This window comes from Heterodontus francisci, chromosome 11, assembly GCF_036365525.1.
Source record: "Heterodontus francisci isolate sHetFra1 chromosome 11, sHetFra1.hap1, whole genome shotgun sequence".
Taxonomy (NCBI): Eukaryota; Metazoa; Chordata; class Chondrichthyes; order Heterodontiformes; family Heterodontidae; genus Heterodontus; species Heterodontus francisci.
Genome location: NC_090381.1, coordinates 77746474 through 77773402, shown reverse-complemented (window position 1 = coordinate 77773402; position 26929 = coordinate 77746474). Strand labels below are relative to the sequence as shown.

Here is a 26929-nt window from a genome sequence, read left to right as displayed (position 1 = left end):
CCAGTGTTTCTTTTAATTTAGTAGCTGGTTTTTTGTTTGTGCCTTGTTGTGCTTGTGTCTTTCTGTTTGTCTTTTATTTGGCTTTCTCTTTTCTGTTATTTATTTTTCATATTCTTTCCATTTTATTCATTTCCTCTCCTCCACTATCCAACTCTGTGAGACTGTTGTCTCCTTGATTCCACTCTTACTCATCTGTTCGTAGCCAGAATATCTCTTGCACTGTTACCTCTGGAATCCCTCAAGTATCTAATCTCTGCCCCTTACTAATTTTTAGCTACATGCAGTCCCTTAGCGACATTATTCAAAGACAGGTTCCACATGTATGCTGACGACAGCTCTCTATCAACGGCCTTCCACTGCCTGTAAGCCTGCTTGTTCAACATCCAGTTCTGGATGAGCAGCAGTTACCTCCTATTAAACATTGCAAATGATCACTAAAGCAATTGTCTTCGGCCTCATCCACTGTGGCAGACTAAGCCAGCTATTAACAACCTCAAAGTCCTATTTGAACCTGAGCTGAACCTCCAACCCCATATCCTCTCCATCACAAAGACCATGTATTTCCATCTGTAATACATCATCCGTTTCCACCTATCAGCTACTGAAATCCTCGTCCATGCTTTTGTTATCTCGTAAATAGAGTGTTCAAATACTCTCCTGGCTGGCCTGCCATCTTCTATCCTTAATAAACTTGAGATTATCCAAAACTCTGCTGCCCTCTGCTGAACCCACACCTAGTCCTATTCATACATCACTCCTGCGCTCGCTGACCTACATTGGCTCCTGATCCATCAACACCTTAAATCTAAAATTCTCACCTTCATGTTCAAGTCCTACCAAGGCCTTATCCCACTCTATTTCTAACCACCTCCAGCTGTACAGTCCTTCAAAATCTCTGTGTTCCTCCAGCCCTGCCTCCCCCACTCCTTTCACCTTCCATTGATAGCTGTGTCTTCAACCACCAAGGCTTTAAGCTCTGTAATTCCCTTCCTAAGTCTCTCCACCTCTCTTGGATCCTTTAAGGTCTTTCTTAAAATCTACTACATTGTCCAGGATTTTAGTTATGCCTTTTAATAGCTCTGTATTCTGCTTGGTGTCAGTTATTGTCAGATTACCCTCCTGTGAAGTACAGTGAGCATTTTCCTGTAGTGAAGTTGCTATATAAATGTTGTTGACTCGGAGGCGAAAATAACTACCACTGTGATAAGTTGACAGAAAGGTATAACGAATGAGTCTAATGATGTGAGGAAGTTGATGCAATGTTAGCTGAGATTTAATCCTAAACCAGGGTGCTTAACCAGCTTGGAAAAGCATCATGACAAACCTGTTAAATGGATTGAGACCTTAGAAATAAATGGCAAGTAATAAAGGCAATGACAAAGTGAAATGTACAATACAAATTTGCTTGTTTTCTGTTTATTTTTAAACAGGTATTTGACCAGAAGTCTGGGACAAGCTGGTGAAATTGAACCTGAAACTGAAGGAATCCTTATAGAGTATGATGTTGATTTCTCAGATTTTGCTGATGAGGTTCTGGAATGTCTACCAAAATCTCTACCATGGACCATCCCAAAAGGAGAGTTGCAAAAACGTAAAGATTTACGGTAAGTATCTGTTCAATATAACAGCAAATTCTAATGCTGTGTTTAGTCGACATATACAGTAGGCTTTGATTTATGCATTGTGTCGGAGATTTAAACCAGGCTAGAAATTTGGCAATATGTGGAAGTAGTTTATTGCGGAGGAGGGTAATACTCCAAGACAGTGGCTGTTAGTGGAATTTACATCCTGGAATCTAAATTTGAAGCAAACCCACTGGTGGGATACCCACGGGATCAGATGGAAGGCTTATTTTTGCACCCTGCCAATATTACTCATTGACTTCAATAGATAGTAAAATTGGGTGGAGTGTAAAACCAACATTGTACCCAAACCTGTCAGTTTTCCGACTGATTTAAATTGAATAAAAACTAAGTTAAAATTGCCCCCGTTGGATGGGGTATAAAATCAGTATTGCACACAGGACCCCGTGGGTTTCCCACCTGGTGAGTTAAGTCTTCCTTCAGGTATTTGTGAGGTGAGATATGAAGAGAAAGATAGAGAAGGTAGTTTGAGGAACATACAAAGCAGGAGACATATATGGAAAGAAGAACTGTGCAAGGCTTACAGAAATGGTGATGAGAGAGGGGGCACAGGAAACGTTGAAACAAGAAAGTAAAGCATATGCGAGCTGTATAAAAATAGAAAAAGAGTAGGAGACAAAGACAGTATTGTTTGCATTTCACCAGTGACAATTACGTGGATAATTTGTCCCTCGAATAAATTCTCAATTATATCATCTGATGTGATTTTCCCCAGGAAAATGCAAGTTCATATTCAATTTGTATAGAAGTTGAACTATAGTCAAACATGGAGGAACTTTGCACTTCAGGAATTTGTGGATATAATTTATTCGAAATCCACACTAATTTCATTTAAAGTGGATTTATAAACAATTTTAATATAATTTGTTCACTGCAGAAAGAGTTTAAAATAAATCCAAAATTGCAAAAAAAAGTTGTAAAACAATTTGAGATATTATAATACTGATATTGAGTTTTTCCTTTGTTCACTACAATACTTGGATAGGTTTCTTGTTGCTATGGTAATCTCTGTTGAGTGAGACATGCATGTAAGCAGTCTTTTGAAAACTTACTATTTTGGACTGCAAACAGCAGCTAGTATGATGGCTTTCAGGTGCAAAGATATTTTTAGGAAACTTGGCAATATAGATACCATATTCTAGAAGGAAAATACAATCATAAAATAGCCTTTTTAAAGCAAACTATGCAGTCTTGCCTGACTTCAGTTACCTTATATTAACTTTGAAATACAAATCATGGTTTGTTATCAAACAGCAACTTGTGGTTTTGCTGAAAATTGAAGCATCCATTTCCTAAAGGGTTCATTCTAGTAAAATAGTTAGTCTTTAGGTATAACATTTCTGCAGATTCAACCGCAAGCCTGTTTGTATTTGACTCTTGTAGTGCAATACTTTGTTGACCAGATTCACATAATTAACAGGGATGCACAATACATTTATCTGCAATTTTAAACACATGCATGAATGAACTTTGGTGTTCCCATCATAGAAACGCTTTCCATTTTAAACGCAACTATAGAATTCCAGTACCAATCAATGTCGTAATGGTTCATTGAAATTAATACTGTTTTTTGCTTGGAGTGGATGGATGTATCAAATATGTGTATGTTTCTTATTGTTGGAACTAGGATATGGTGGCGAAAAATAATTCTGGTAATTTTCTGTGCAAAGGGAAAGTACTGAAGCATTTTTTCTGTACTCTTTAAATAATTAAAAGAATTTGTGCTATCATGTTAACTCCATTGAAGCAGTCATTTTGTTCTCATTGCCAAATTAGTTAATCTTTTCAAACTAAAATCAGTGATATTTGATTTTAAAAAGATCTTTGAATATCAACATTTGGGACTGGAAGGCCAGCCCGCCCACTTACATACCACAGGTGTTATAGAACGAGCCTAGGAACAGTCATTCTTTTTTCCCCGAGTAATATTGTGGCTATGGAAACATTGAACATCAAACAAAACAAGTTATGTTTTCTTTTAAACAGATGTAACACTTTTTAAAATAGTGTAATTGTATATTATTCAGATTGCAGCTGAATTGCACCTGCATTGTAAACTGGTGAATCTCACTCTTAATACTAGACGAAGAAATTAACTTTAAGGCCAGAATGCTGCACACATGTTTTTTTATTTCAGTTGTAACAAAATGTGCTGGTAGTAAAAAATGAATTCTTTTTAAACTTGAAAGTACCTTTTGGGTATCTATTATTCTTCAACTGATTATTTTAAATATGCAAAAATAATGCTGGGATTTTTTTTTTACTGGTTTTAGCATAAAATTGAGTTGAGATTTAAATTATTTGATTCTAGATCTGATTTTGTAAAACTGTCTGCATTGTGTCCAAAATATATGCTTACCTAAAATTAGCTAGATTTCCCTGAAGATTTCTGATTTGTAGTTTCAAATTTCACATTCAAATTTTATCTTTGAATGTGTTTTCTGCCGAAGAGTCCAATAATCTTTTTTTTAGTACATTAATCCTGGGTAATATGTTCTTCTCAACTGAATGCATTTTAACAACAAAATACAAGAATCCTGTGTCACATAGTGATTAGAAAAGCGATTTTCCTGGTCTTGGAATAACACTTAACCTGGGGAGACTGACCTCATCATCAATCTTGGAAGATTTCAGCCATTAACTGGATTGAGTATTTAGTCTGCAGTAGTATTGTAAGACCTCATCTGCCCAGTGCTGTAACATATCCTGGCCCTAGCTTATGGTTGCCTTGTCGATTTATTGGGTCAGTCAGTAGACTTTCATTCCAGGCTCCTTGCAATGTGTTGCATCATACTGTCTGCTCCTACTATTGAGTCACTCCTCACCAGCAAACAGTGATCCCTATGAACGAAAAAGGCACCATTTTTTCTCACTGTAACAGACGTGCCAATTTGAGCCTTCCTTGTGATCTTGAGAGGGCTCTGAAATCTCTGGATTTTTCCGATGATATGCAAGGCCTGCATAGCTAAAATGCCTTGCAATCCAGAAATTGCTGTATCCCTGCAATGACAAGTGACCCTGTGCATGCTAGGCATTTCTAAAGCCCTGCTTCCCCACTCAGTTGCTCTGTGCCACATTTGTTTGGGGTGGAATGGGGGAATGTTGCAGACACCAAGATATTTTTGGCTGGGGCTGCGCTGCTGTGGTTATCGCATAGGGCACTTAGGGTAAAGACCCTGACAGAGTCCGGATCGATGGTGTGGTTGGGTGTGGGCAGAGAATAAAAAGATTAAATCCAAAACCTGATAGTTCGAAGTCTTCGCGTACCAAAATAGAGTGGATTCAAGCTTCAGACAGCATGTTGGCCTTCTTCATGGCGTCATCTGTCATCCTAGCATATTACGGTGCTTGGTGGGTATTGAACTGGAACACGTGATCCTTGGGCACACAATGACTTTGTGCTCTGACCAATAGGAAGAGCACAATCGGAAGTGGGAAGACTGAACTTGCGACACGTCTTCCAATAGTAGCGCAGCAAGGGGGCAGAACCTCCTCTCTAGCTCAGGTATGCTGGGTTGGAGCTCATTCAGTCCCTCTAACCTGTATCTGCCCTGGAAGTGTTTAATGAGCCAGTGTAGTATGAGCTTTATTCTGTATCCAACCCTTGCTGTACTTCACCTGGGAGTGTTTGATGTGTCAGTGTAGAGGGAGCCTTACTCTGTACCTAACCCCTGGATTTGGGAGATTAAAAATCACCGTGGTTCCTAGTCTTGATTATCAAATGGGCACTCCAGCAGGAAGTGCTTGTTTGCGGATGTTGGGTAAGAACAGGCAGGGATGGAGCCTGGGACCCTCCTGCTTCGTATGTGGGGCTCAGTAAAAGTTTTTGGAAAGTATTTTCAGATGCAGTAATATAGCTTTTTAAAGAGCTCTGACCAGTTAAGAGATTAAATGAGCCACTAATGAGGTTTATAAACCAACTCTCAATCTATATCAGTTTATGTTTGAAAAAACTAGCAACTCATTATCTTTATGCCAAATCTCTTGATTTTTATGAATTTGCCTCATGATTTATGAGACAGTGGAGTTGCATGTCTGCTGTAATCCACTGTATGTATAGGTTCCTCAGTGGTAACACAATCTGGACACCATGCGGCATTACTAGACCTGTGATGATCGGCAAGTGGTGTCAGGCACAGGCAAAGAATGTTGCTGGAATAATTTAGCCACAAACATGTGTGCACGCAGTATAAGGGTGATGATTGGTCAATGATGATCCTGGAACAACAACATCATTCATATCCTCCTTGAATGACAGACAAGCTCTTTTCAGGAATAGCACTGCTCTCCCAAGCTGGGGAACAGGTAAAAAAGAATCCATGAAAATTGCTTGCTTCTTCCTTAGTCTGGTACCTGTCGTGGCCTAGCACACAGTAAAAGAACAAAACAAAGATGGCACTCGCTGAAATGCACTGTAAACCTTGTGTCCTGGAACGTTTGTATGCTATTGACATTGACAGTTGTCTCAACAAGCGTGTGGCTATACTCATTAGAGAGCTGGCCGACTATAACATTGACATAACTGCTCTCAGTGAGACCCAGCTCTGTGATGATGCTCAGTTCGAAGAGGTCTGTGCTAACTACATCTTTTACTGTGTCAGCACGCCAGAAGTTGAACTGCACCTTTCTAGTGCAGGCTTCACTATCTGTCTGGATGTGCATGCCAGGCCAAAAGATGGTAGGACGGGGTATAAAGGAAGAAATAAGGGTACTTGTTGGAAAAGTACGACGACAATCACAGGGGATTTTAATCTACATATAGACTGGAAAAATCAGATGGACAAAAGTAACCTAGATGAGTTCATAGAATGTTTTCGGGATAGTTTCTTCGAACTGCACGTCCTGGAGCCAACCAGCGAGGAGGCTATACTAGACCTGGTATTGTGCAACGAGATAGGATTAATTAATGACCTCATAGTGAAGGCATCCCTAGGCAGCAGTGATCATAATGGAATTGAATTTTACATTCAGTTTGAGGGAGAGAAGAATGGTTCCAAGACTAATATTTTAAACTTAAATAAGGGCAATTATGAGGGCATGAAAGCAAAGCTAGAAAAAGTGAACTGGCAAAGTAGGTTAAGGGATTGGTCATTAGAGATGCAGTGGCAGACATTTAAGGGGATATTTCAGAATACACAGAGTAGATGCATTCCAACAAGAAAGAAAAATTCCAAGGGGAGGATCCAACATCCGTGGTTAACTAAAAAAGTTAAAGATAATATCAAACTTAAAGAAAATTGGCAGATCAGAAGATTGGACAGAATATAAAAAACAGCAAAGAATGACTAAAAGGTAAATAAGGAGGGAAAAATTAGAGTATGAGAGAAAGCTGGCCAGTAATATAAAGACAGACAGCAAGTTTCTATAGATATTTTAAAAAAAAATTAACAGTGAGCATTAGTCCTATAGAAAGTGGGTCTGGGGAATTAATAATGGAAAATAAGGAGATGGCAGATGAATTGAACAGGTATTTTGTATTGGTCTTAACCATAGAGGATACAAGCAACATCCCAGAAATAACTGTAAATCAGGAAATGGAAGGGAACTCAAGAAAATTACCATCATCAGGGAAGTGGTACTGAGCAAATTGTTGGAACTGCGGGCTAACAAGTTCTCGGGTCCTGATGGACTTCATCCTAGGAACTTAAAAGAAGTGGCTAGTGAGATAATTGATGCGTTGGTTTTGATTTTCCAAAATTCCTTTGATTTGGGGAAGGCTCTATTGGATTGGAAAATAATGAATATAACTCCTTTATTCAAAAGGGAGGGAGACAGAAAGCAGGAAACTGCAGGCCAGTTAGCTTAACATCTGTCATAGGGAAAATGTTTGAAGCTATTGTTAAAGACATTATAGCAGGGCGCTCAGAAAAATTCAGGCTAATCAGGCAGAGTCAATGTGGTTTTGTGAAAGGGAAATCATGTTAACCAATTTATTGGAGTTCTTTGAAGAAGTAACATGTGCTGTGAATGAAGGGGAACAGGTGGATATACTGTACTTAGATTTCCAGAGGCATTTGATAAGGTGGCACATGAAAGCTTATTGCAGAAAATAAAAGCTCATGGTGTAGTGGGTAACATATTGGCATGGATAGAAGATTGGCTAGCTAACAGGAAACAGAGTAGGACATAAATGGGTCATTTTCTAGTTGGCAAGATCCACCAGCCACAGGGATCTGTGCTGGGGCCTCAACTTTTTGCAATTTATATAAATGACTTGGATGAAGGGACCAAAGGTATGGTTGCTAAATTTGCTGATGACACAAAAATAGGTAGGAAAGTAAGTTATTAAGAGGACATAATGAGGCTACAAAGCGATATAGATAGGTTAAGTGAATGAACAAAGATCTGGCAAATAGAGTATAATGTGGGAAAATGTGAAATTGTCCCGTTTGGCAGGAAGAATAAAAAAAGCATATTATCTAAATGGTTAGAGATTGAAGAGCTCTGAGATGCAGAGGGGGTTGGGTGTCCTAGTGCATGCATCGCAAAAGGTTAGTATGCAGGTACAGCAAGTAATTGGCAAGCTAATAGAATGTTATCATTTATTGTGAGGGGAATTGAATACAAAAGAGGGAGGTTATGCTTCAGTTATACAGGGCATTGATGAGACCACATCTGGAGTACTGTGTACAGTATTGGTCTCCTTATGTAAGGAAGCATAAAAGTGCATTGGAAGCAATTCAGAGAAGGTTTACTAGAATGATACCTGGAATGGGTGGGTTGTCTTATGAGGAAAGGTTGGACAGGCTAGGCTTGTATCCACTGGAGTTTAAAAGAGTAAGAGGCGACTTGATTGAAACATATAAGATCCTGAGGGAGAATCTAGAACTAGGGGTCACTGTTTAAAAATAAGGGGTTGCCCATTTAAGACAGAGATAAGGAGAAATGTTTTCTTTCAGGGCTGTGAGTCTTTGGAACTCTCTTCCTCAAAAGGCGATGGAAGCAGAGTCTTTGAATATTTTTAAGGAAGAGGAAAATAGATTCTTGATAAGCACGGGGGTGAAAGGTGAGTGAGGGTAGGCAGGAATTTATTTTTTATTTATTTAGAGATGCAGCACTGAAACAGGCCCTTCGGCCCACTGTGTCTGTGCTGACCATCAACCATCCATTTATACTAATCCTACACTAATCCCATATTCCTACCACATCCCCACCTGTCCCTACATACCCCTACCACCTACCTATACTAGGGGCAATTTATAATGGCCAATTTACCTATCAACCTGCAAGTCTTTTTGTGGTGGGAAGAAACCGGAGTACCCGGCGAAAACCGACGCAGACACAGGGAGAACTTGCAAACTCCACACAGGCAGTACCCAGAATTGAACCCGGGTCGCTGGAGCTGTGAGGCTGCGGTGCTAACCACTGTGCCACTGTGCCGCCCATAAATGTGGAGTTGAGGTCACAATCAGATCAGCCATGCTCTTGTTGAATGGCAGAGCAGGCTTGAGAAGCTCCTAATTTGTATGTTTGTATGTACATATGTTCGTATGGTTCTTCATATTCTTCTCTGACTACAGCTCTATACAATTGTCATTAGTGCCTATGCAACAACCATGATCAACACCGGTGATATCGAAAAGCAATTCCATGAAGCTGTCACCAACATCATCATGTCTCCACAAAGAACAAACTAATCATCCTTGGAGATTTTAAGGCTCAGCTTGGCTGCGATTACGCATCATGGAAATAAGAAACAGGATGTCAGAGTTGGCAGCGAAAATTGCAGTGGCATCCTCCTCCTCACCATCTGGTTGGAAGACCAGCTCGCCATCAACAGCATACTTCAACAAGTACAAGACCATGTGATGCCTCTTTGCTGTGACCACTAGCACTGGCCATGGGCAAGAAGCAGCAATGTCAAAAGTATGAAGAGGGCCTCAATTCATTAGTGCTACAACAAAAGCAAAATACAATGGATGCTGGTTCGTTCATTGGTGTCACCTTCTTCCCAGAAGGTTGACTGCCATGGATCTCCACCTCTGTCCTTCCTGTGCTGTCATTCTACATTCTGCATAGGTCAACTGCATTCAGTCCATTATATCTGTCATCCATTTTCATTTCTGCTTCCCTCTCCTACATTTTCCATTGATCTTTCCTTTCAATAATTGTTTCTGTCTACGTTCTGCTATAATGATGTGACTGAAGTATTGTATCTTTGTCTCTTTGATATGCACTAATTTCTTCTTTTCTCCAGCCATTTCCAGCACCTTCTCATTTATCTTTCTGTCTGTGTAAGATATGCTAAACATCCTCCGGAACATCTCGAATGCATTCAGCTTATTTATTTTTTGTCCATGTTTCTAAGGCTTATAATATAGATGACAAAATGTAGCACTTCAGCATTCTTTTCCTAAGATTCTGGGCCAGTTTCTTTGATAACAAGACCTTCATTCTGACAAAGCTGGTCTTGGCTATCTCAATTCACCTTTGGATCTCACAGTCAGATCTCCAATCATCTGTGATAAGCTGCCCAAGGTATGTGAACAGAGAACAAAGAACAGTACAGCACAGGAACAGGCCATTCGGCCCTCCAAGCCTGCGCCGATCTTGATGCCTGCCTAAACTAAAACCTTCTGTACTTCCGGGTACCGTATCCCTCTATTCCCATCTTATTCATTTATTTGTCAAGATGCCTCTGAAACGTCGCTATCGTACCTGCTTCCACCACCTCCCCTGGCAGCAAGTTCCAGGCACTCACCACCCTCTGTGTAAAGAACTTGCCTCGCACATCCCCTCTAAACTTTGCCCCTCTCACCTTAAACCTATGTCTCCGAGTAACTGACTCTTCCACCCTGGGAAAAAGCTTCTGATTATCCACTCTGTCCATGCCGCTCATAACTTTGTAAACCTCTATCATGTCGCCCCTCCACCTCCGTCGTTCCAGTGAAAACAATCCGAGTTTATCCAACCTCTCCTCATAGCTAATGCCCTCCAGACCAGGCAACATCCTGGTAAACCTCTTCTGTACCCTCTCCAAAGCCTCCACGTCCTTCTGGTAGTGTGGCGACCAGAATTGCACGCAATATTCGAAGTGTGGCCTAACTAAAGTTCTGTACAGCTGCAGCATGACTTGCCAATTTTTATACTCTATGTCCCGACCGATGAAGGCAAGCATGCCATATGCCTTCTTGACTACCTTATCCACCTGCGTTGCCACTTTGTGACCTGTGGACCTGTACGCCCAGATCTCTCTGCCTGTCAATACTCCTAAGGGTTTTGCCATTTACTGTATACTTCCCACCTGCATTAGACCTTCCAAAATGCATTACCTCAAATTTGTCCAGATTAAACTCCATCTGCCATTTCTCCGCCCAAGTCTCCAACTGATCAATATCCTGCTGTATCCTCTGGCAATCCTCATCACTATCCGCAACTCCACCAACCTTTGTGTCGTCCGCAAACTTACTAATCAGACCAGCTACATTTTCCTCCAAATCATTTATATATACTACAAACAGCAAAGGTCCCAGCACTGATCCCTGCAGAACACCACTAGTCACATCCCTCCATTCAGAAAAGCACCCTTCCACTGCTACCCTCTGTCTTCTATGACTGAGCCAGTTCTGTATCCATCTTGCCAGCTCACCTCTGATCCCTTGTGACTTCACCTTTTGTACCAGTCTGCCATGAGGGACCTTGTCAAAGGCTTTACTGAAGTCCATATAGATAACATCCACTGCCCTTCCTTCATCAATCATCTTCGTCACTTCCTCAAAAAACTCAATCAAATTAGTGAGACACGACCTCCCCTTCACAAAACCATGCTGCATCTCGCTAATACGTTCGTTTGTTTCCAAATGGGAGTAAATTCCGTCCCGAAGAATCCTCTCTAATAATTTCCCTACCAGTGACGTAAGGCTCACCGGCCTATCATTTCCTCGATTATCCTTGCTACCCTTCTTAAATAAAGGAACAACATTGGCTATTCTCCAGTCCTCTGGGACCTCACCTGTAGCCAATGAGGATGCAAAGATTTCTGTCAAGGCCCCAGCAATTTCTTCCCTTGCCTCCCTCAGTATTGTGCGGTAGATCCCATCAGGCCCTGGGGACTTATCTACCTTAATGCTTTGCAAGACACCCAACACCACCTCCTTTTTGATAATGAGATGACTGAGACTATCTACACTCCCTTCCCTAGGCTCATCATCCACCAAGTCCTTCTCTTTGGTGAATACTGATGCAAAGTACTCATTTAGTACCTTGCCCATTTCCTCTGGCTCCACACATAGATTCCCTCCTCTGTCCTTGAGTGGGCCGACCCTTTCCCTGGTTACCCTCTTGCTTTTTATATATTTATAAAAAGCCTTGGGATTTTCCTTAATCCTGTTTGCCAATGACTTTTCATGACCCCTTTTAGCCCTCCTGACTCCTTGCTTAAGTTCCTTCCTACTGTCTTTACATTCCTCAAGGGATTAGTCTGTTCCTAGCCATCCAGCCCTTATGAATGCTTCCATTTTCTTTTTGACAAGGCTCACAATATCCCGCGTTATCCAAGGTTCCCGAAACTTGCCAAACTTATCCTTCAACCTCACAGGAACATGCTGGTCCTGGATTCTAATCAACTGACGTTTGAAAGACTCCCACATGTCAGATGTTGATTTACCCTCAAACAGCCGCCCCCAATCTAAATTCTTCAGTTCCTGCCTAATATTGTTATAATTAGCCTTCCCCCAATTTAGCACCTTCACCCGAGGACTACTCTTATCCTTATCCACAAGTACCTTAAAACTTACGGAATTACGGTCACTGTTCCTTAAATGCTCCCCTACTGAAACTTCGACCACTGGCCGGGCTCATTCCCCAATACCAGGTCCAGTATGGCCCCATCCCTCGTTGGACTATCTACGTATTGTTTCAAGAAGCCCTCCTGGATGCTCCTTACAGATTCTGCCCTATCCAAGCCCCTAGCACTAAGTGAGTCCCAGTCAATATAGGGGAAGTTAAAATCACCCACCACTACAACCCTGTTACCTTTACATCTTTCCAAAATCGGTCTACATATCTGCTCCCCTACCTCCCGCTGGCTTTGGAGGCCTGTAGAAAACCCCCAACATCGTGACCACACCCTTACTATTCCTGAGCTCTACCCATATTGCCTCGCTGCATGACCCCTCCAAGGTGTCCTCTCGCAGTACAGCTGTGATATTCTCCTTCACAAGTAATGCAACTCCCCCACCCCTTTTACATCCCCCTCTATCCCGCCTGAAGCTTCTAAATCCTGGAACATTTAGCTGCCAATCCTGTCCTTCCCTCAACCAAGTCTCTGTAATAGCAACAACATCATAGTTCCAAGTACTAATCCAAGCTCTAAGTTCATCTGCCTTACCTGTTATACTTCTCGTATTGAAACAAATGCACTTAAGACCAACAGTCCTGCTGTGCTCCGCAACATCTCCCTGCCTGCTCTTCCTCTTAGTTTTACTGGCCTTATTACTCGTTCCCCCTCATTTATTTCACTTGCTGTCCTACTGGTCTGGTTCCCACCCCCCTGTCACACTAGTTTAAACCCTCCCGAGTGACGCTATCAAACCTCGCAGCCAGGATATTTGTGTCCCTCCAGTTTAGATGCAACCTGTCCTTCTTGTACAGGTCCCATCTGTCCCTGAAGAGATCCCAATGGTCCAGATATCTGAAACCCTCCCTTCTACACCAGCTGGACAGCCACGTGTTCAGCTGCACTATCTTCCCATTTCTAACCTCACTGGCACGTGGCACAGGGAGTAATCCCGAGATTACAACCCTAGAGGTCCTGTCTTTTAACTTTCTACCTAACTCCCTAAACTCCCCCTGCAGGACCTCGTCACTTTTCCTGACTATGTCATTGGTACCGATGTGTACCACAACCTCTGGCTGTTCACCCTCCCCCCCTTCAGAATGCCCCCTGTCCGTTCAGAGACATCCTTGACCCTCGCACCAGGGAGGCAACATACCATCCTGGAGTCTCTTTCACGTCCACAGAAGCGCCTATCCTGGCACACCCTGACTATAGAGTCCCCTATAACTAATGCTCTTCTGCGCTTTGTCCCTCCCTGCTGAACAACAGTGCCAGCCGTGTTGCCACTGCTCTGGCTGCTGCTGTTTTCCCCTGATAGGCCATCCCCCCCAACAGTATCCAAAACGGTATACTTGTTAGAGAGGGGGATAGCCACAGGGGATTCCTGCACTGACTGCCTGCCCCTTCTAGCGGTCACCCATCTATCTGCCTGCACCTTGGGTGTAACCACTTCTCTAAAACTCCTGTCTATGATGCTTTCTGCCACCTGCATGCTCCTAAGGGCATCCAGTTGCTGCTGCAACCGATCCATGCGGTCTGTGAGGAGCTGCAACTTGGTACACTTCCTGCAGATGTAGTCGTCCGGAATGCTGGAAGCGTCATGGACCTCCCACACCTCACAGGTGAAGCACTTCACCTCTCTAATTGACAGTTCTGGCGCTAATTAATACATTAATTTAAAATAAATAAATACTTATTAAATCCTTACTAAATTGTTATAATTAACTATATAGTCCCTAGTGCTAGATTCCTACTATAAATATTAAATGCTTACTAAATACAGTAATCTCCTCCCTCTGGTTTAGTTACTCTACTTATTAATTAGTTAATTAGGGTTTTAATCAATTTTTATCAATGTTTTATTTTCAAATTCTGTAAAAAAAATTCCCTACCAGCCAATCAGGTCGCAGCTTTTCTGTGACGCCACTTAGTTATTTTTTACCAGAGGTAAGTTTTTTTTTATACTGGAACTCCGCCGTCCAAGTCTTCTCCCAGTCAGCTGTGCTCTTTGGAAACTCTCGGCTCCCCTCACCCTGAGGACAGGTAGGAAATGAAAGGAGCTCCTCACTCCCTCCTCACCGAATTTCCTCAGTTACCAAACTTCCATTATAGCACTCTAATGCAACCCAAGTCAGCACTCTAGTGCAAACAAAGTAAGCACTGTAAGAAGGCTCACTTTTACACTGACTGACTCAAGCCTCTGAAAACTGGTTTAATCCAATTTTCTAATTAACAAGGTGCAGCTGCAAGCAGAGCCTGAGTGAACCCTGTTTAAAGCTGGTCTAAAACTCACCTTCTCCAACCCTAACAGCAACTGTTAAGTTAATCTGCTAAATAAAAGACATTAAATTTAAGAAAAAATTAACCCTTAATTATCCTCAGTTACCAAACTTCCACTATAGCACTCCAATGCAACCCAAGTCTGCACTCCAGTGCACTTGGTTTCACTTGGTCCAGGATTTGTCCATTTACTTCAGTTTTCACTTCTGGGTTAGGTCCCTGCTTATCAGCATTGTCTTGGTTTTCATATATAGTAAGTAGTGTTTTTTAAGGAGTTCTGTAGTAACGAGAACCAGGGAAAAAGGGCCCTAGAGTAATTGATATTATTTGATTTTAAGCATCTTCCAAACGGTTTAATTTAAAGAGTTAAGTCATGGCAGGAGGGCTCAAAGCCATGGTGTGCTCCTCGTGCTCTATGTGGGAAGCTGGGAACCATTCCAGTGTCCGGGACCATGTGTGCAGGAAGTGTTTCCAGCTGCAGCTCCTGGAAGCCCGGGTTTCAGAGCTGGAGCGGCGGCTGGGGACACTGTAGCACATCTGCGAGGCGGAGAGTATCGTGGAAAGCACGTATAGAGAGGTGGTCACACCACAGGCAGGAAGGGAATGGGTGACCACCAGGCAGAGCAAGAGGACTAGGCAGGCAGTGCAGGAATTTCCTGTGGCTATTCCCCTGCAAAACAGATATACAGTTGGGGGGAATGCCCTCTCGGGAAAGCAGCAACAGCCCAATTCGTTGCACCATGGCTGGCTCTGCTGCACAGGGGAGGAGTAAAAAATGTGAGAATGCAATAGTTATAGGGTTTCAATTGTAAGGGGAATAGATAGGCGTTTCTGTGACCGCAAAAGAGACTCCAGGATGGTATGTTGCCTCCCTGGTGCTAGGGTCAAGGATGTCTCAGAGCGGTTACAGGGCATTCTGAAGGGAGAAGGTGAACAGCCAGTGGTCGTGATACACATTGGCACAAATGACGTAGGTTTAAAAAAAAAAATGATTAGGTCCTAAAAGCAGAATATAGGGAGTTAAGAAGTAAGTTGAAAAGTAGGGCCTCAAAGATAGTGATCGCAGGATTACTCCCTGTGTCACGTGCTAGTCAGAGTAGAAATAGCAGGATATATTGGATGAATACGTGGCTGAAGAGATGGTGTGAGGGGAAGGCTTTAGATTCCTGGGACAATGGGACCAGTTCCGGGGGAGGTGGGACCAATACAAACTGGACGGGCTACACCTACCTGGGCAGGACCGGGACTGATGTCCGAGGGGGAGTATTTGTTAAAGTGATTGAGGAGGGTTTAAACTAAAATGGCAGGGGGATGGGAAGCTTTGCAAGGAGTCAGAGGAGGGGGGAATCAGACATGAACAAAAGACAGTAAGGGGAATAAGAAAAGTGATGGGCATAGAAATCAAGGGCCAGAATCAAACGGGGCCACAGTGAAAAATAGTGGGAAGGGGACAAGTAATGTTAAAAAATCAAGCCTTAAGGCTTTGTGCCTTAACGTGCGGAGCATTCGCAGTAAAGTGGATGAATTAATCGCGCAAATAGATGTAAACGGGTACGATATAATCGGGATTGCGGAGACATGGCTGCATGGTGACCAGGGATCGGAAATGAACATCCAGGGGTATTCAGTATTTAGGAAGGACAGACAAAAAGCAAAAGGCGGTGGAGTTGCGTTGCTGGTTAAAGAGGAAATTAACGCAATCGTGGGGAAGGATATTAGCTCTGATGGTGTGGAATCTGAATGGGTAGAGCTGAGAAACACTAAAGGGCAAAAAATGTTAGTAGGGGGTTGTATTTAGACCCCCCAAACTGTAGTGATGATGCTGAGAATGGCATTAAACAGGAAATTAGAGATGCATGCGATAAAGGAACATCTGTCATTATGGGTGACTTCAATCTGCATATAGATTAGGCAAATAAATTTTTCAAAATTCATTCATGGGATGTGGGCATCACTGGCTATGTCAGCATTTATTGCCCATCCCTAATTGCCCTTGAGAAGGTGGTGGTGAGCTGCCTTCTTGAACCGCTGCAGTCCATGTGAGGTATGTACACCCACAGTGCTGGTAGGAAGGGAGTTCCAGGAATTTGACCCAGCAACAGTGAAGGAACGGCGATATAGTTCCAAGTCAGGATGGTGTGTGACTTTGAGGGGAACTTGCAGGTGGTAATGTTCCCATGCATCTGCTGTTCTTGTCCTTCGAGGTGGTAAAGGTCGCGGGTTTGGAAGGTGCTGTCTAAGGAGTCTTGGTGTGTTGCTACAGTGCATCTTGTAGATGGTACACACTGCTGCCACTGTGCGTCAGTGGTGGAGGGAGTGAATGTTTGTCGATGGTGTGCCAATCAAGCGGGCTGCTTTGCTCTGGATGGTTTCGAGCTTCTTGAGTGTTGTTGGAGCTGCACCCATCCAGGCAAGTGGAGAGTATTCCATCACACTCCTGACTTGTGCCTTGTAGATGGTGGACAGGCTTTGGGGAGTCAGGAGGTGAGTTACTCGCCGCAGGATTCCTAGCCTCTGACCTGCTCTTGGAGCCATGGTATTTATATGGCTACTCCAGTTCAGTTTCTGGTCAATGGTAGCCCCAGGATGTTGATAGTGGGGAATTCAGCAATCATAATGTCATTGAATGTCAAGGGTAGATGGTTAGATTCTCTCTTGTTGGAGATGGTCATTGCCTGGCACTTGTGTGGCGCGAATGTTACTTGCCACTTATCAGCCCAAGTCTGGATATTGTCCAGGTCTTGCTGCATTTCTACACGGATTGCTTTAGTATTTGAGGAGTCGCGAATGGTGCTGAACATTGTGCAATCATCTGCAAACATCCCCACTTCTGACCTTTTAATTGAAGGAAGGTCATTTATGAAGCAGCTGAAGATGGTTGGGCCAAGGACACTACCCTGAGGAACCCCTGCAGTGATGTCCTGGAGCTTGATAATTGACCTCCAGCAACCACAGCCATCTTCCTATGCACTAGGTATGACTCCAACCAGCAAAGAGTTTTCCCCCTGATTCCCATTAACTCCAGTTTTGCTTGGGCTCCTTGATGCCATACTCGGTCAAATGCTGCCTTGATGTCAAGGGCAGTCACTCTCGCCTCACCTCTTGAGTTCAGTTCTTCTGTCCATGTTTGAACCAAGGCTGTAATGAGGTCAGGAGCTGAGTTGGCCCTGGCAGAACCCAAACTGAGCATCACTAAGCAGGTTATTGCTAAGCAAGTGCCGCTTGATGGCACTGTCGATGACATCTTCCATCACTTTACTGATGATTGAGAGGAGACTGATGGGGCTGTAATTGGCAGGGTTGGACTTGTTCTGCTTTTTGTGTACAGGACATACCTGAGCAATTTTCCACATTGCTGGGTTGATGCCAGTGTTGTAGCTATACTGGAACAGCTTGGCTAGAGGTGCGGCAAGTTCTGGAGCACAGGATTTCAGTACTATTGCCGGAATATTGTCAGCACCCATAGCCTTTGCAGTATCCAGTGCCTTCAGTCGTTTCTTGAATTCACGCGGAGTGAATCGAATTGGCTGAAGTCTGGCATCTGTAATGCTGGGGACTTCAGGAGGGGGCCGAGATGGATCATCAACCCGGGCCTTCTGGCTGAAGATTGTTGCAAATGCTTCAGCCTTATCTTTCGCACTGATGTGCTGGGCTCCACCATCATTGAGGATGGGGATATTTGTGGAGCCTCCTCCTCCAGTTAGTTGTTTAATTGTCTACCACCATTCACAACTGGATGTGGCAGGACTGCAGAGCTTAGATCTGATCCATTGGTTATGGGATCGCTTAGCTCTGTATATTGCATGCTGCTTATGCAGTTTGGCATGCAAGTAGTCCTGTGTTGTAGCTTCAGCAGGTTGACACCTCATTTTGAGGTATGACTGGTGCTGCTCCTGGCATGCCCTCCTGCACTCTTCATTGAACCAGGGTTGGTCCCCTAGCTTGATGGTGATGGTAGAATGGGGGATATGCTGGGCCATGAGGTTACAGATTGTGGTTGAATACAATTCTGCTGTTGCTGCTGATGGCCCACAGCGCCTCATGGATGCCGAGTTTTGCATTGCTGGATCTGTTTAAAATCTATCCCATTTAGCACGGTGATAGTCTCACACAACATGATGGAAAGTATCCTCAATGTGAAGGTGGGACTTCGTCTCCACAAGGACCGTGCGGTGGTCACTCCTACCAATACAGTCTTGGACAGATGCATCTGCGGCAGGCAGATTGGTGAGGACGAGGTCAGGTATGTTTTTTCCTCGTGTTGGTTCCCCAACCACCTGCCGCATACCCAGTCTAGCAGCTATGTCCTTTCGTACTCAGCCAGCTCGGTCAGTAGTGGTGCTACCGAGCCACACTTGGTGATGGGCATTGAAGTCGCCCACCCAGAGTTCATTTTGTGCCCTTGCCACCCTCAGTGCTTTCTCCAAGTGGTGTTCAACATGGAGGAGTACTGACTCATCAGCTGAGGGAGGGCTGTAGGTGGTAATCACTAGGAGGGTACCTTGCCCATGTTTGACCTGATGCCATGAGACTTCATATGGTCCGGAGTCGATGTTGAGGACTCCCAGGGAAACTCCCTCCCTACTGTGGACCACTGTCCCGCCATCTCTGATGGGTCTGTCCTGCCAGTGGGAGAGGACATACCCAGGGATAGTGATTGCAATGTCTGGGACATTGTCTGTCAGGTATGATTCTGTGACTATGACTATGTCAGGCTGTTGCTTGACTAGTCTGTGGGACAGCTCTCCCAACTTTGGTACAAACCCCCAGATGTTAGTAAGGAGGACTTTGCAGGGTCGACGGGGCTGGGTTTGCCATTGTCATTTCGGGTGCCTAGGTCGATGCCAGGTGGTCCGTCCAGTTTCATTCCTTTTTATTGACTTCGTAGCAGTTTGGTACAACTGAGTGGTTTGCTAGGCCATTTCAGAGGGCATGTAAGAGTTAACCACATTGCATTGGGTCTGGAATCACATGTCGGCCAGACCAGGTAAGGACATTCGTGGACATTAGTGAAGCAGATGGGTTTTTATAACAATCGACAATAGTTTCATGGCCATCATTAGACTAGCTTTTAATTCCAGATTTATTAATTAAATTCAAATTCCATCTTCTGCTGCGGTGGGATTCGAACCCATGTCTCCAGATCAATACCCTGGGGCTCTGGGTTACTAGTGCAGTGATAATACCACTACGCCACCGCCTACCCTACATTAGTCACAATACCTTAGAGGAGGAATTCATGGAGTGTATACGGGATGGTTTTCTGGACCAATACATTGAGGAACCAACTAGAGAACAGGCCATCCTGGACTGGATATTGTGTAATAAGAGAGCAATAATTGACCGTCTAATTGTGTGAGACCCCTTGCGGATGAGCGACCATAATATGATAGAATTCTTTATCAAGATGAAGAGTGACGTAGTTGATTCTGAGGCTAGGGTCCTGAATCTTAATAAAGGAAACTACGAAGGTATGAGGCGCAAGTTGGCTATGATGGATTGGAAAACGTTACTTAAAGGGATGACTGTGGATAGGCAATGGCAAACATTCAAAAAGTGCATGGATGAACTGCAACAATTGTTTATTCCTGTGTGGCGCAAGTGTAAAACGGGAAAGGTAGCCAAACCGTGGCCGACCAGGGAAATTAGAGATAGCATTAGATCCAAGGAAGAGGCATATAAATTTGCCAGAAAAAACAACAGACCTGAGGATTGGGAGCAGTTTAGAATTCAGCAAAGGGGCACCAAGGGATTGATTAAGAAGGGGAAAATAGAGTACGAGAGTAAGCTTGCGGGTAACATAAAAACTGACTATAAAAGTTTCTGTAGGTATGTGAAGAGAAAAAGATTGGTGAAGGCAAATGTAGGTCCATTACAGTCAGAAACAGGGGAATTTATTATGGGGAACAAAGAAATGGCTGACCAACTAAATGCATACTTTGGTTCTATCTTCACAAAGGAGGACACAAATGTACCAGAAATGTTGGGGAACACAGGGTTTAGTGAGGGAGGAAGTGAAGGAAATCAGTATTAGTAGGGAAATGGTGTTGGGGAAATTGATGGGATTGAAGGCCGATAAATCCTCAGGGCCTGATGATCTACATCCCAAAGTACTTAAGGAAGTGGCCCAAGAAATAGTGGATGCATTGGTGGTCATCTTCCAAGATTCTATAGAGTTTGGAACAGTTCCTACAGATTGGAGGGTAGCTAATGTAACCCCACTATTTAAAAAGGGAGGTCGAGAGAAAACGGAATTATAGACCAGTCAGCCTGACGTCCGTAGTGGGGACAATTCTAGAGTCCATTATCAAAGATTTCATAGCAGAGCACTTGGAGAACAGTGGTAGAATTGGACAGAGTCAGCATGGATTTACAAAAGGGAAATCATGCTTGATACATCTACTAGAATTCTTCGAGATGTAACTAGTAGAGTTAATGAAGGGGAGACAGTGGATGTGGTTTATTTGGACTTTCAGAAGCTTTCGACAAAGTCCCACGTAAGAGATTAGTGTGTAAAATTAAAGCGCATGGGATTGTGGTAGTGTATTGCGATGGATAGAAAATTGGTTGGCAGACAGGAAACAAAGAGCAGGAATAAACAGATCTTTTTCCGTATGGCAGGCAGTGACTAGTGGGGTACCGCAGGGATCGGTGCTAGGACCCCAGCTATTCACAATATATATTAATGATTTACATGAGGGAACTAAATGTAATATCTCCAAATTTGCAGAAAATGCACAAAACTGGGTGGGAGGGTGAGTTGTGAGGTGGATGCAGAGAGGCTTCAGGGTTATTTGGGCAAGTTAAGTGAGTGAGCAAATGCATGGCAGATGCAGTATAATGTGGATAAATGTGGGGTTATCCACTTTGGTCGCAAAAACAGGAAGGCAGATTATTATCTGAACGGCTATAAACTGAGGGAGGGGAATATGCAACGAGACCTGGGTGTTCTCGTACACCAGTCGCTGAAGGTAAGCATGCAGGTGTAACAGGCGGTAAAAAAGGCAAATGGTATGTTGGCCTTCATAGTGAGAGGATTCGAGTACAGGAGCAGGGATGTCTTGCTGCAGTTATACAGGGCCTTGGTGAGGCCACACCTGGAATATTGTGTGCCGTTTTGGTCTCCTTATCTGAGGAAGGATGTTCTTGCTATAGAGGTAGTGCAGCGAAGGTTTACCAGACTGATTCCTGGGATGGCAGGAGAGATTGAGTCGATTCGGATTATATTCGCTGGGGTTCAGAAGAGTGAGGGGGGATCTCATAGAAACCTATAAAATTCTAACAGGACTTGACGGGGTAGATGCAGGAAGGATGTTCCCGATGGTGGGGGAGTCCAGAATCAGGGGTCACAGTCTAAGGATACGGGGTAAACCTTTCAGGACTGAGATGAGGAGAAATTACTTGACCCAGAGAGTGGTCAGCCTGTGGAATTCGCTACCACAGAAAGCAGTTGACGCCAAAACATTGTATGTTTTCAAGGAGTTAGATATCGCTCTTGGGGCAAAAGGGATCAAAGGATATGGGGAGAAAGCGGGAACAGGTTACTGATTTGGATGATCAGCTATGATCATAATGAATGGCGGAGCAGGCTCAAAGGGCTGAATGGCCTATTCCTGCTCCTATTTTCTATGTTTCACATTCATTCTTAATCCATTTTCCACACTCCTTGCATTCACTTGTTCACGATTTCCTGTAGGGCCTCTTCTGACTCTGCAATCAGTGCAGTGTCATCTGCGTATCTCCAAGTTGTTAATGTTCAGCCCACCAATGTTGCAACCTGGTAGATGTTCTATGTCTCTGAAGAGAGTTTCAGTGTACAGGTTGAACAGTTTTGGGGACATAACGCAATCCTGACACACTCCACTTTTGATTGGGAAACTGATAAGCCGCTATCAAGTCTCATCACTTATTGCTTCCAGTACAGATTCTGAATTATCCTTTTATCATTTCTGTCAATTTCTAGTTTGTTTAAGCACTCCATTATTTTTTGATGGTAGATTCTATCAAATGTCTATAAAGCATGTATACGCAGATTTTTGTTTTCCAGATATCTTTTGATCACTACTCTCAAGTTAAAGATGGCCCCTCTTGTTCATTTCTTTGTTCTGAATCCTGACTGACTATCATCTATCTCTACTTCTGTACTTCTGGTGATTTCCAAAATGATTCTTAAAATCATTTTCATTACATGACTCATGAGGATTATTGTCCTGTGCTCTGAACACTCTAGGGCTTTTGGTTTCTTTGGGAGCTTAATGAACACTGACTGCATAAGATCCACAGGTATGAATCCTATTCTGTAAATTTTGTTGCAGAGGTCTGTCAGTTTCCCAATATTAACGTTATTCAGGGCTTTCAGGCATTCTTTTGGTATCTCATTGATTCCAGGTGCTTTCTTTGCTTTCATCTTTTTGAGTGCTGCACTGACTTGCCTCTGTTATCTCTGGTCCTTCTCTTGACCTCTGTCTTCGTTGTCAGACAGCTCACTAATGTACTGCACCCATTGTTTCTTTGAAAAAGGGTAAAGAGAAGTACACTTTGCTTGCTCCTTATACAGCCACTGTTTGTTTTCTTCTTGTCTGTCAGTGCGTTAACTTTCTCATGCAATGTTCTCATTATGCCTTTTCTCCAATTCTTCTATTTCCTTGCAACAGTCTTCATACCACCTTTCCTTGGCCACCCTACATGCATTTCTTATTTGCTTTTTTGTTTTGGCCTTTTTCTTTATTCTTATTCTGTCTCCTTTTCTCCAAGATATCTAGTATTTCATCAGTCATCCACTCATGATGTTTCCTCCTCTCTTTCTTGAGGACCATCTCAGTTACTGTGTATTTCATGCTCTCTTTCAACGTTTCCCAATGCCTTTCTGTTGTTTCCTCCTCACTAAGATCTCACACTGTCCCTTCCTGAAGTAAAGCTTCATACTTGATGGTAACTGCTGCAGCATACTTCTTCATCACATCTTCCTCTCTCAGTCTGTCTAAGTTGGCTTGATCTTTCATGGGATTCCTTTTCGGGATTTTCAGCCTGATCTTCATCTTCATTACAAGCAGGCAGTGATCTGAATTGATGTCTGCACCTGGCTAAGTGAAGGCATTCTTGATGCCGTTCTTGTATCTTTTGTTGATCATCAGAAAATCTATTTGATTTCTGTAAACCCCACCTGGACTCTTCCAGGTGTACAGTCTTCGGTGTTGTCTGAAGTTTTCCTCACAGAAATGGATCAGGCATTCACCTCTGCTGTTTTTCCTTCCTAGTCCAAAAGCTCCTACCACATTTCCATGTCCCTCTGCGCCAACTTTTGCGTTCAAATCGCCCATGACTTTCGAGATGTCTGCACTCTTCACGTGTCAATGCTTTTTGCACCTCCTCATAGAATCTTCACCACTTCTTCATCACTGTGAACCTGTGTGAGCCCATACAGTTGTAAACACACAATGTTCATTGGTTTCCCTTTAAATTTTGCCATTATCACACTCTCTGGTATTGGCCAATACCCCTGCATTGTTCTTGCTGCCTTCTTTGTCATCATTATTCCAACTCCATTCTTAGGTTCTCTACCCCACCCGAGAAGATCATCACCTGCTTACCTTTGTCTATTTACCAGATTCCATCCATCTAACTTCTGCCAATCCTAAAATGTAGATGTTGTGTCTTAACATCTCTTTCGTGCAGTTGTCTATTTCACCACTCTGGTAGAGTGTCCTCACATTCCTTGTTCTGATTTTCAAGAGTTCTTGTCTTGGTTTGAGAGTAGCATCATCAGATGGTCGCCTTTCTTTGGAGTTTCGGCTGTCCTCATCATTCACTAGGCTATTCCCACTTCCAAGCAAGTCCTCCTGTTCCCTGTACCTGTTTACAACAGACATCCCCGCAGGAGGCCCAGGTCTGCTCCATCACTACCACTGTTCAAACTTGATTTCATGACTAACTTGGTGAGCACCCTGACTCTTCCAAGGTGACTAGCCATTTGTCCTTAAGCGTCATGACTCTGCCCTAGATGTGTTACACATTTTGTTGTTGCGCCTTCTCAGCCATTGATTCTGAACTGTGAGTTCAGCTGCTGGTCAATGCTTTGTGCACTTGAAAAGGGTGACGCCCCTTGAACAGCATCTTGTGAAGTTGCTGTTCCTCTTCACTTTGTCTAGCACTCCAGTTGAGGTGAGGCCCCAGGATGTGCCCACTGATGTGCATTACCAGCTCCTTGGAGGCATAAGTAAGAGTTGCACAGCAGTGGGAGATCAGTGCTCCTTGTCCACACCCATGCTGTTGTGGACGAGCGGCTGACAAAGGTATAAAAGGACTACTCACATGCTACAGTGTATACCCTGGTAATCTGAAAAAAACCAGAAAATGTTGGAAATGCTCAGCAGGACCAGCAGCATTTGTGGTGGGAGAAACTGCATTTTCAGGTTGATCTTTCATTAGAACTAGAAAAATGTAGAGATGCAGTAGCAAGTGCAGAGGAGGGGAAGGGCGGTGTGGGTGTGTGGTGGTGGTGAAAAAGAACAAAAGGGGAAGGTCTGTCTTAGAGTGGAAGGCTGGAGAGTTTAAATGACTAAAGGGATGATGGTGCAAAGCAAAAGGAGATGGTAATGGGACAAGTAAAGAAGCAAAAGATGAGTTTAGAGGAGGAATTATTGGGAAATAGCAGAATTGTTACTAACAGCTGTTGTCCAAAAATGCAAACAAAAAATAAATGGAGGCAGAGATTATGATCTGATGTTTTTGAACTCTGTGTTGAGTCTGGAAGGCTATAAAGTGCTTCATCGCAAGCTGAGGTGCTGTTCCTTGAGCTTACATTGAGCTTTACTGGAACAGTTTAGGAGGTTGAGGATAGAGAGGTCCGAGTGGGGTGAAGAATTAAAGTAACATGTGAGCGGAAACCGGGGTCATGTTTGTAGACTGAACAGAGGTGTTCTGCAAAGCGGCCACCCAATCTGCATTTGGTCTCCCCAATATAGAGGAGAATGCGTTGTGAGCAGCAGATATAGTGTACTAGAGTGTAGGGTGTCCAATTAAAAGGTCATAGAAATTAACAATTCATTTGTTGGCTCCAGTAAATTCTGGCCCATTGTCTTGCATAAGAGCCACTCTCAAGAATGCAACAGGGCACCACTCCTCACATTTGGTATCAAGGGCAACAGAGCTATAATAATGGATGACTGTTCAGAGCGAGACTGAGTTGAAGGTAATGTAGTAAGTAAAGTAAGGGAAAGGTTTCTGCTATACATTCTAAACTGTTTTTTGCCCAGCAAGGGATGTGGTAGTGCTAAATCAAGTTATAGGTGATAACATAGAGCAGGCATTTAATAAAAGGTCAGGGAACATCCAGAAACAACAGAGACGATGGCGTAGTGGTATCGTCACTGGACTAGTGACTCGGTATTTCTCTGGGGACATGGGTTCGAATCCCACCACAGTAGAAGGTGGAATTGGAATTCAATTAATAAATCTGGAATCTAATCTAATGATGGCCATGAAACCATTGTCGATTGTTGTAAAAACCCAACTGGTTCACTAATGTCCTTTAGGGAAGGAAATCTGCTGTCCTTACCTGGTCTGGCCTACATGTAACCCACAGCCATGTGATTGACTCTTAAGTGCAATGTGGTTGACTCTTAAATGCCCTCGGAAATGGCCTAGCACGACACTCAGTTGTATCTAACCGCTACGAAGTCAATAAAACAGAATGAAACCGGACGGACCACCCGGCATCAACCTAGGGACCGAAACAACAGCGGTCGACCCTGCAAAGTCCTCCTTACTAAGATCTGGGGGCTTGTGCCAAAGTTGGGAGAGCTGTCCCACAGACTAGTCAAGCAACAGCCTGACATAGTCATACTCACGGAATCATACGTTATAGACAATGTCCCAGACACTGCCATCACCATCCCTGGGTATGTCACACCTTCAGGACAGACACAGCAAAGGTGGCGGCACAGTGGTATACAGTCGGGAGGGAATTGCCCTGGGAGTCCTCAACATCAACTCTGGACCCCATAAAGTCTCATGAAAACTTCCTGCTGATTACCACCTACTGCACCCCCGTTACCTGATGTGTCAGTACTCCTCCATGTTGATCAACACTTGGAGAAAGCACTGAGGGTGGCAAGGATGCAGAATGTACTCTGTGTGGGGGATTTCAATGTCCATCACCAAGAGTGGCTGGGTAGCACCACAACTAACCGAGCTGGCCGAGCCCTAAAGGATATAGCTGCTAGGCTGG

The 26929-nt window shown here is 43.5% G+C and overlaps 1 protein-coding gene across 2 annotated transcripts in view; it reads left to right on the top strand.

Moving 5' to 3' along the window:
- dis3l2 (DIS3 like 3'-5' exoribonuclease 2) overlaps positions 1-26929 on the top strand; it is a 410232-nt gene that overhangs the window by 154075 nt on the left and 229228 nt on the right. For both annotated transcript variants that reach the window (XR_010975985.1, XM_068042291.1), the window contains exon 9: positions 1431-1604. Coding sequence is in view for 1 of the 2 variants with exons in the window: in XM_068042291.1 (XP_067898392.1) it covers positions 1431-1604 (174 nt within the window). In the remaining variant the exon portion in view is untranslated. The remainder of the gene's footprint in view (positions 1-1430; positions 1605-26929) is intronic.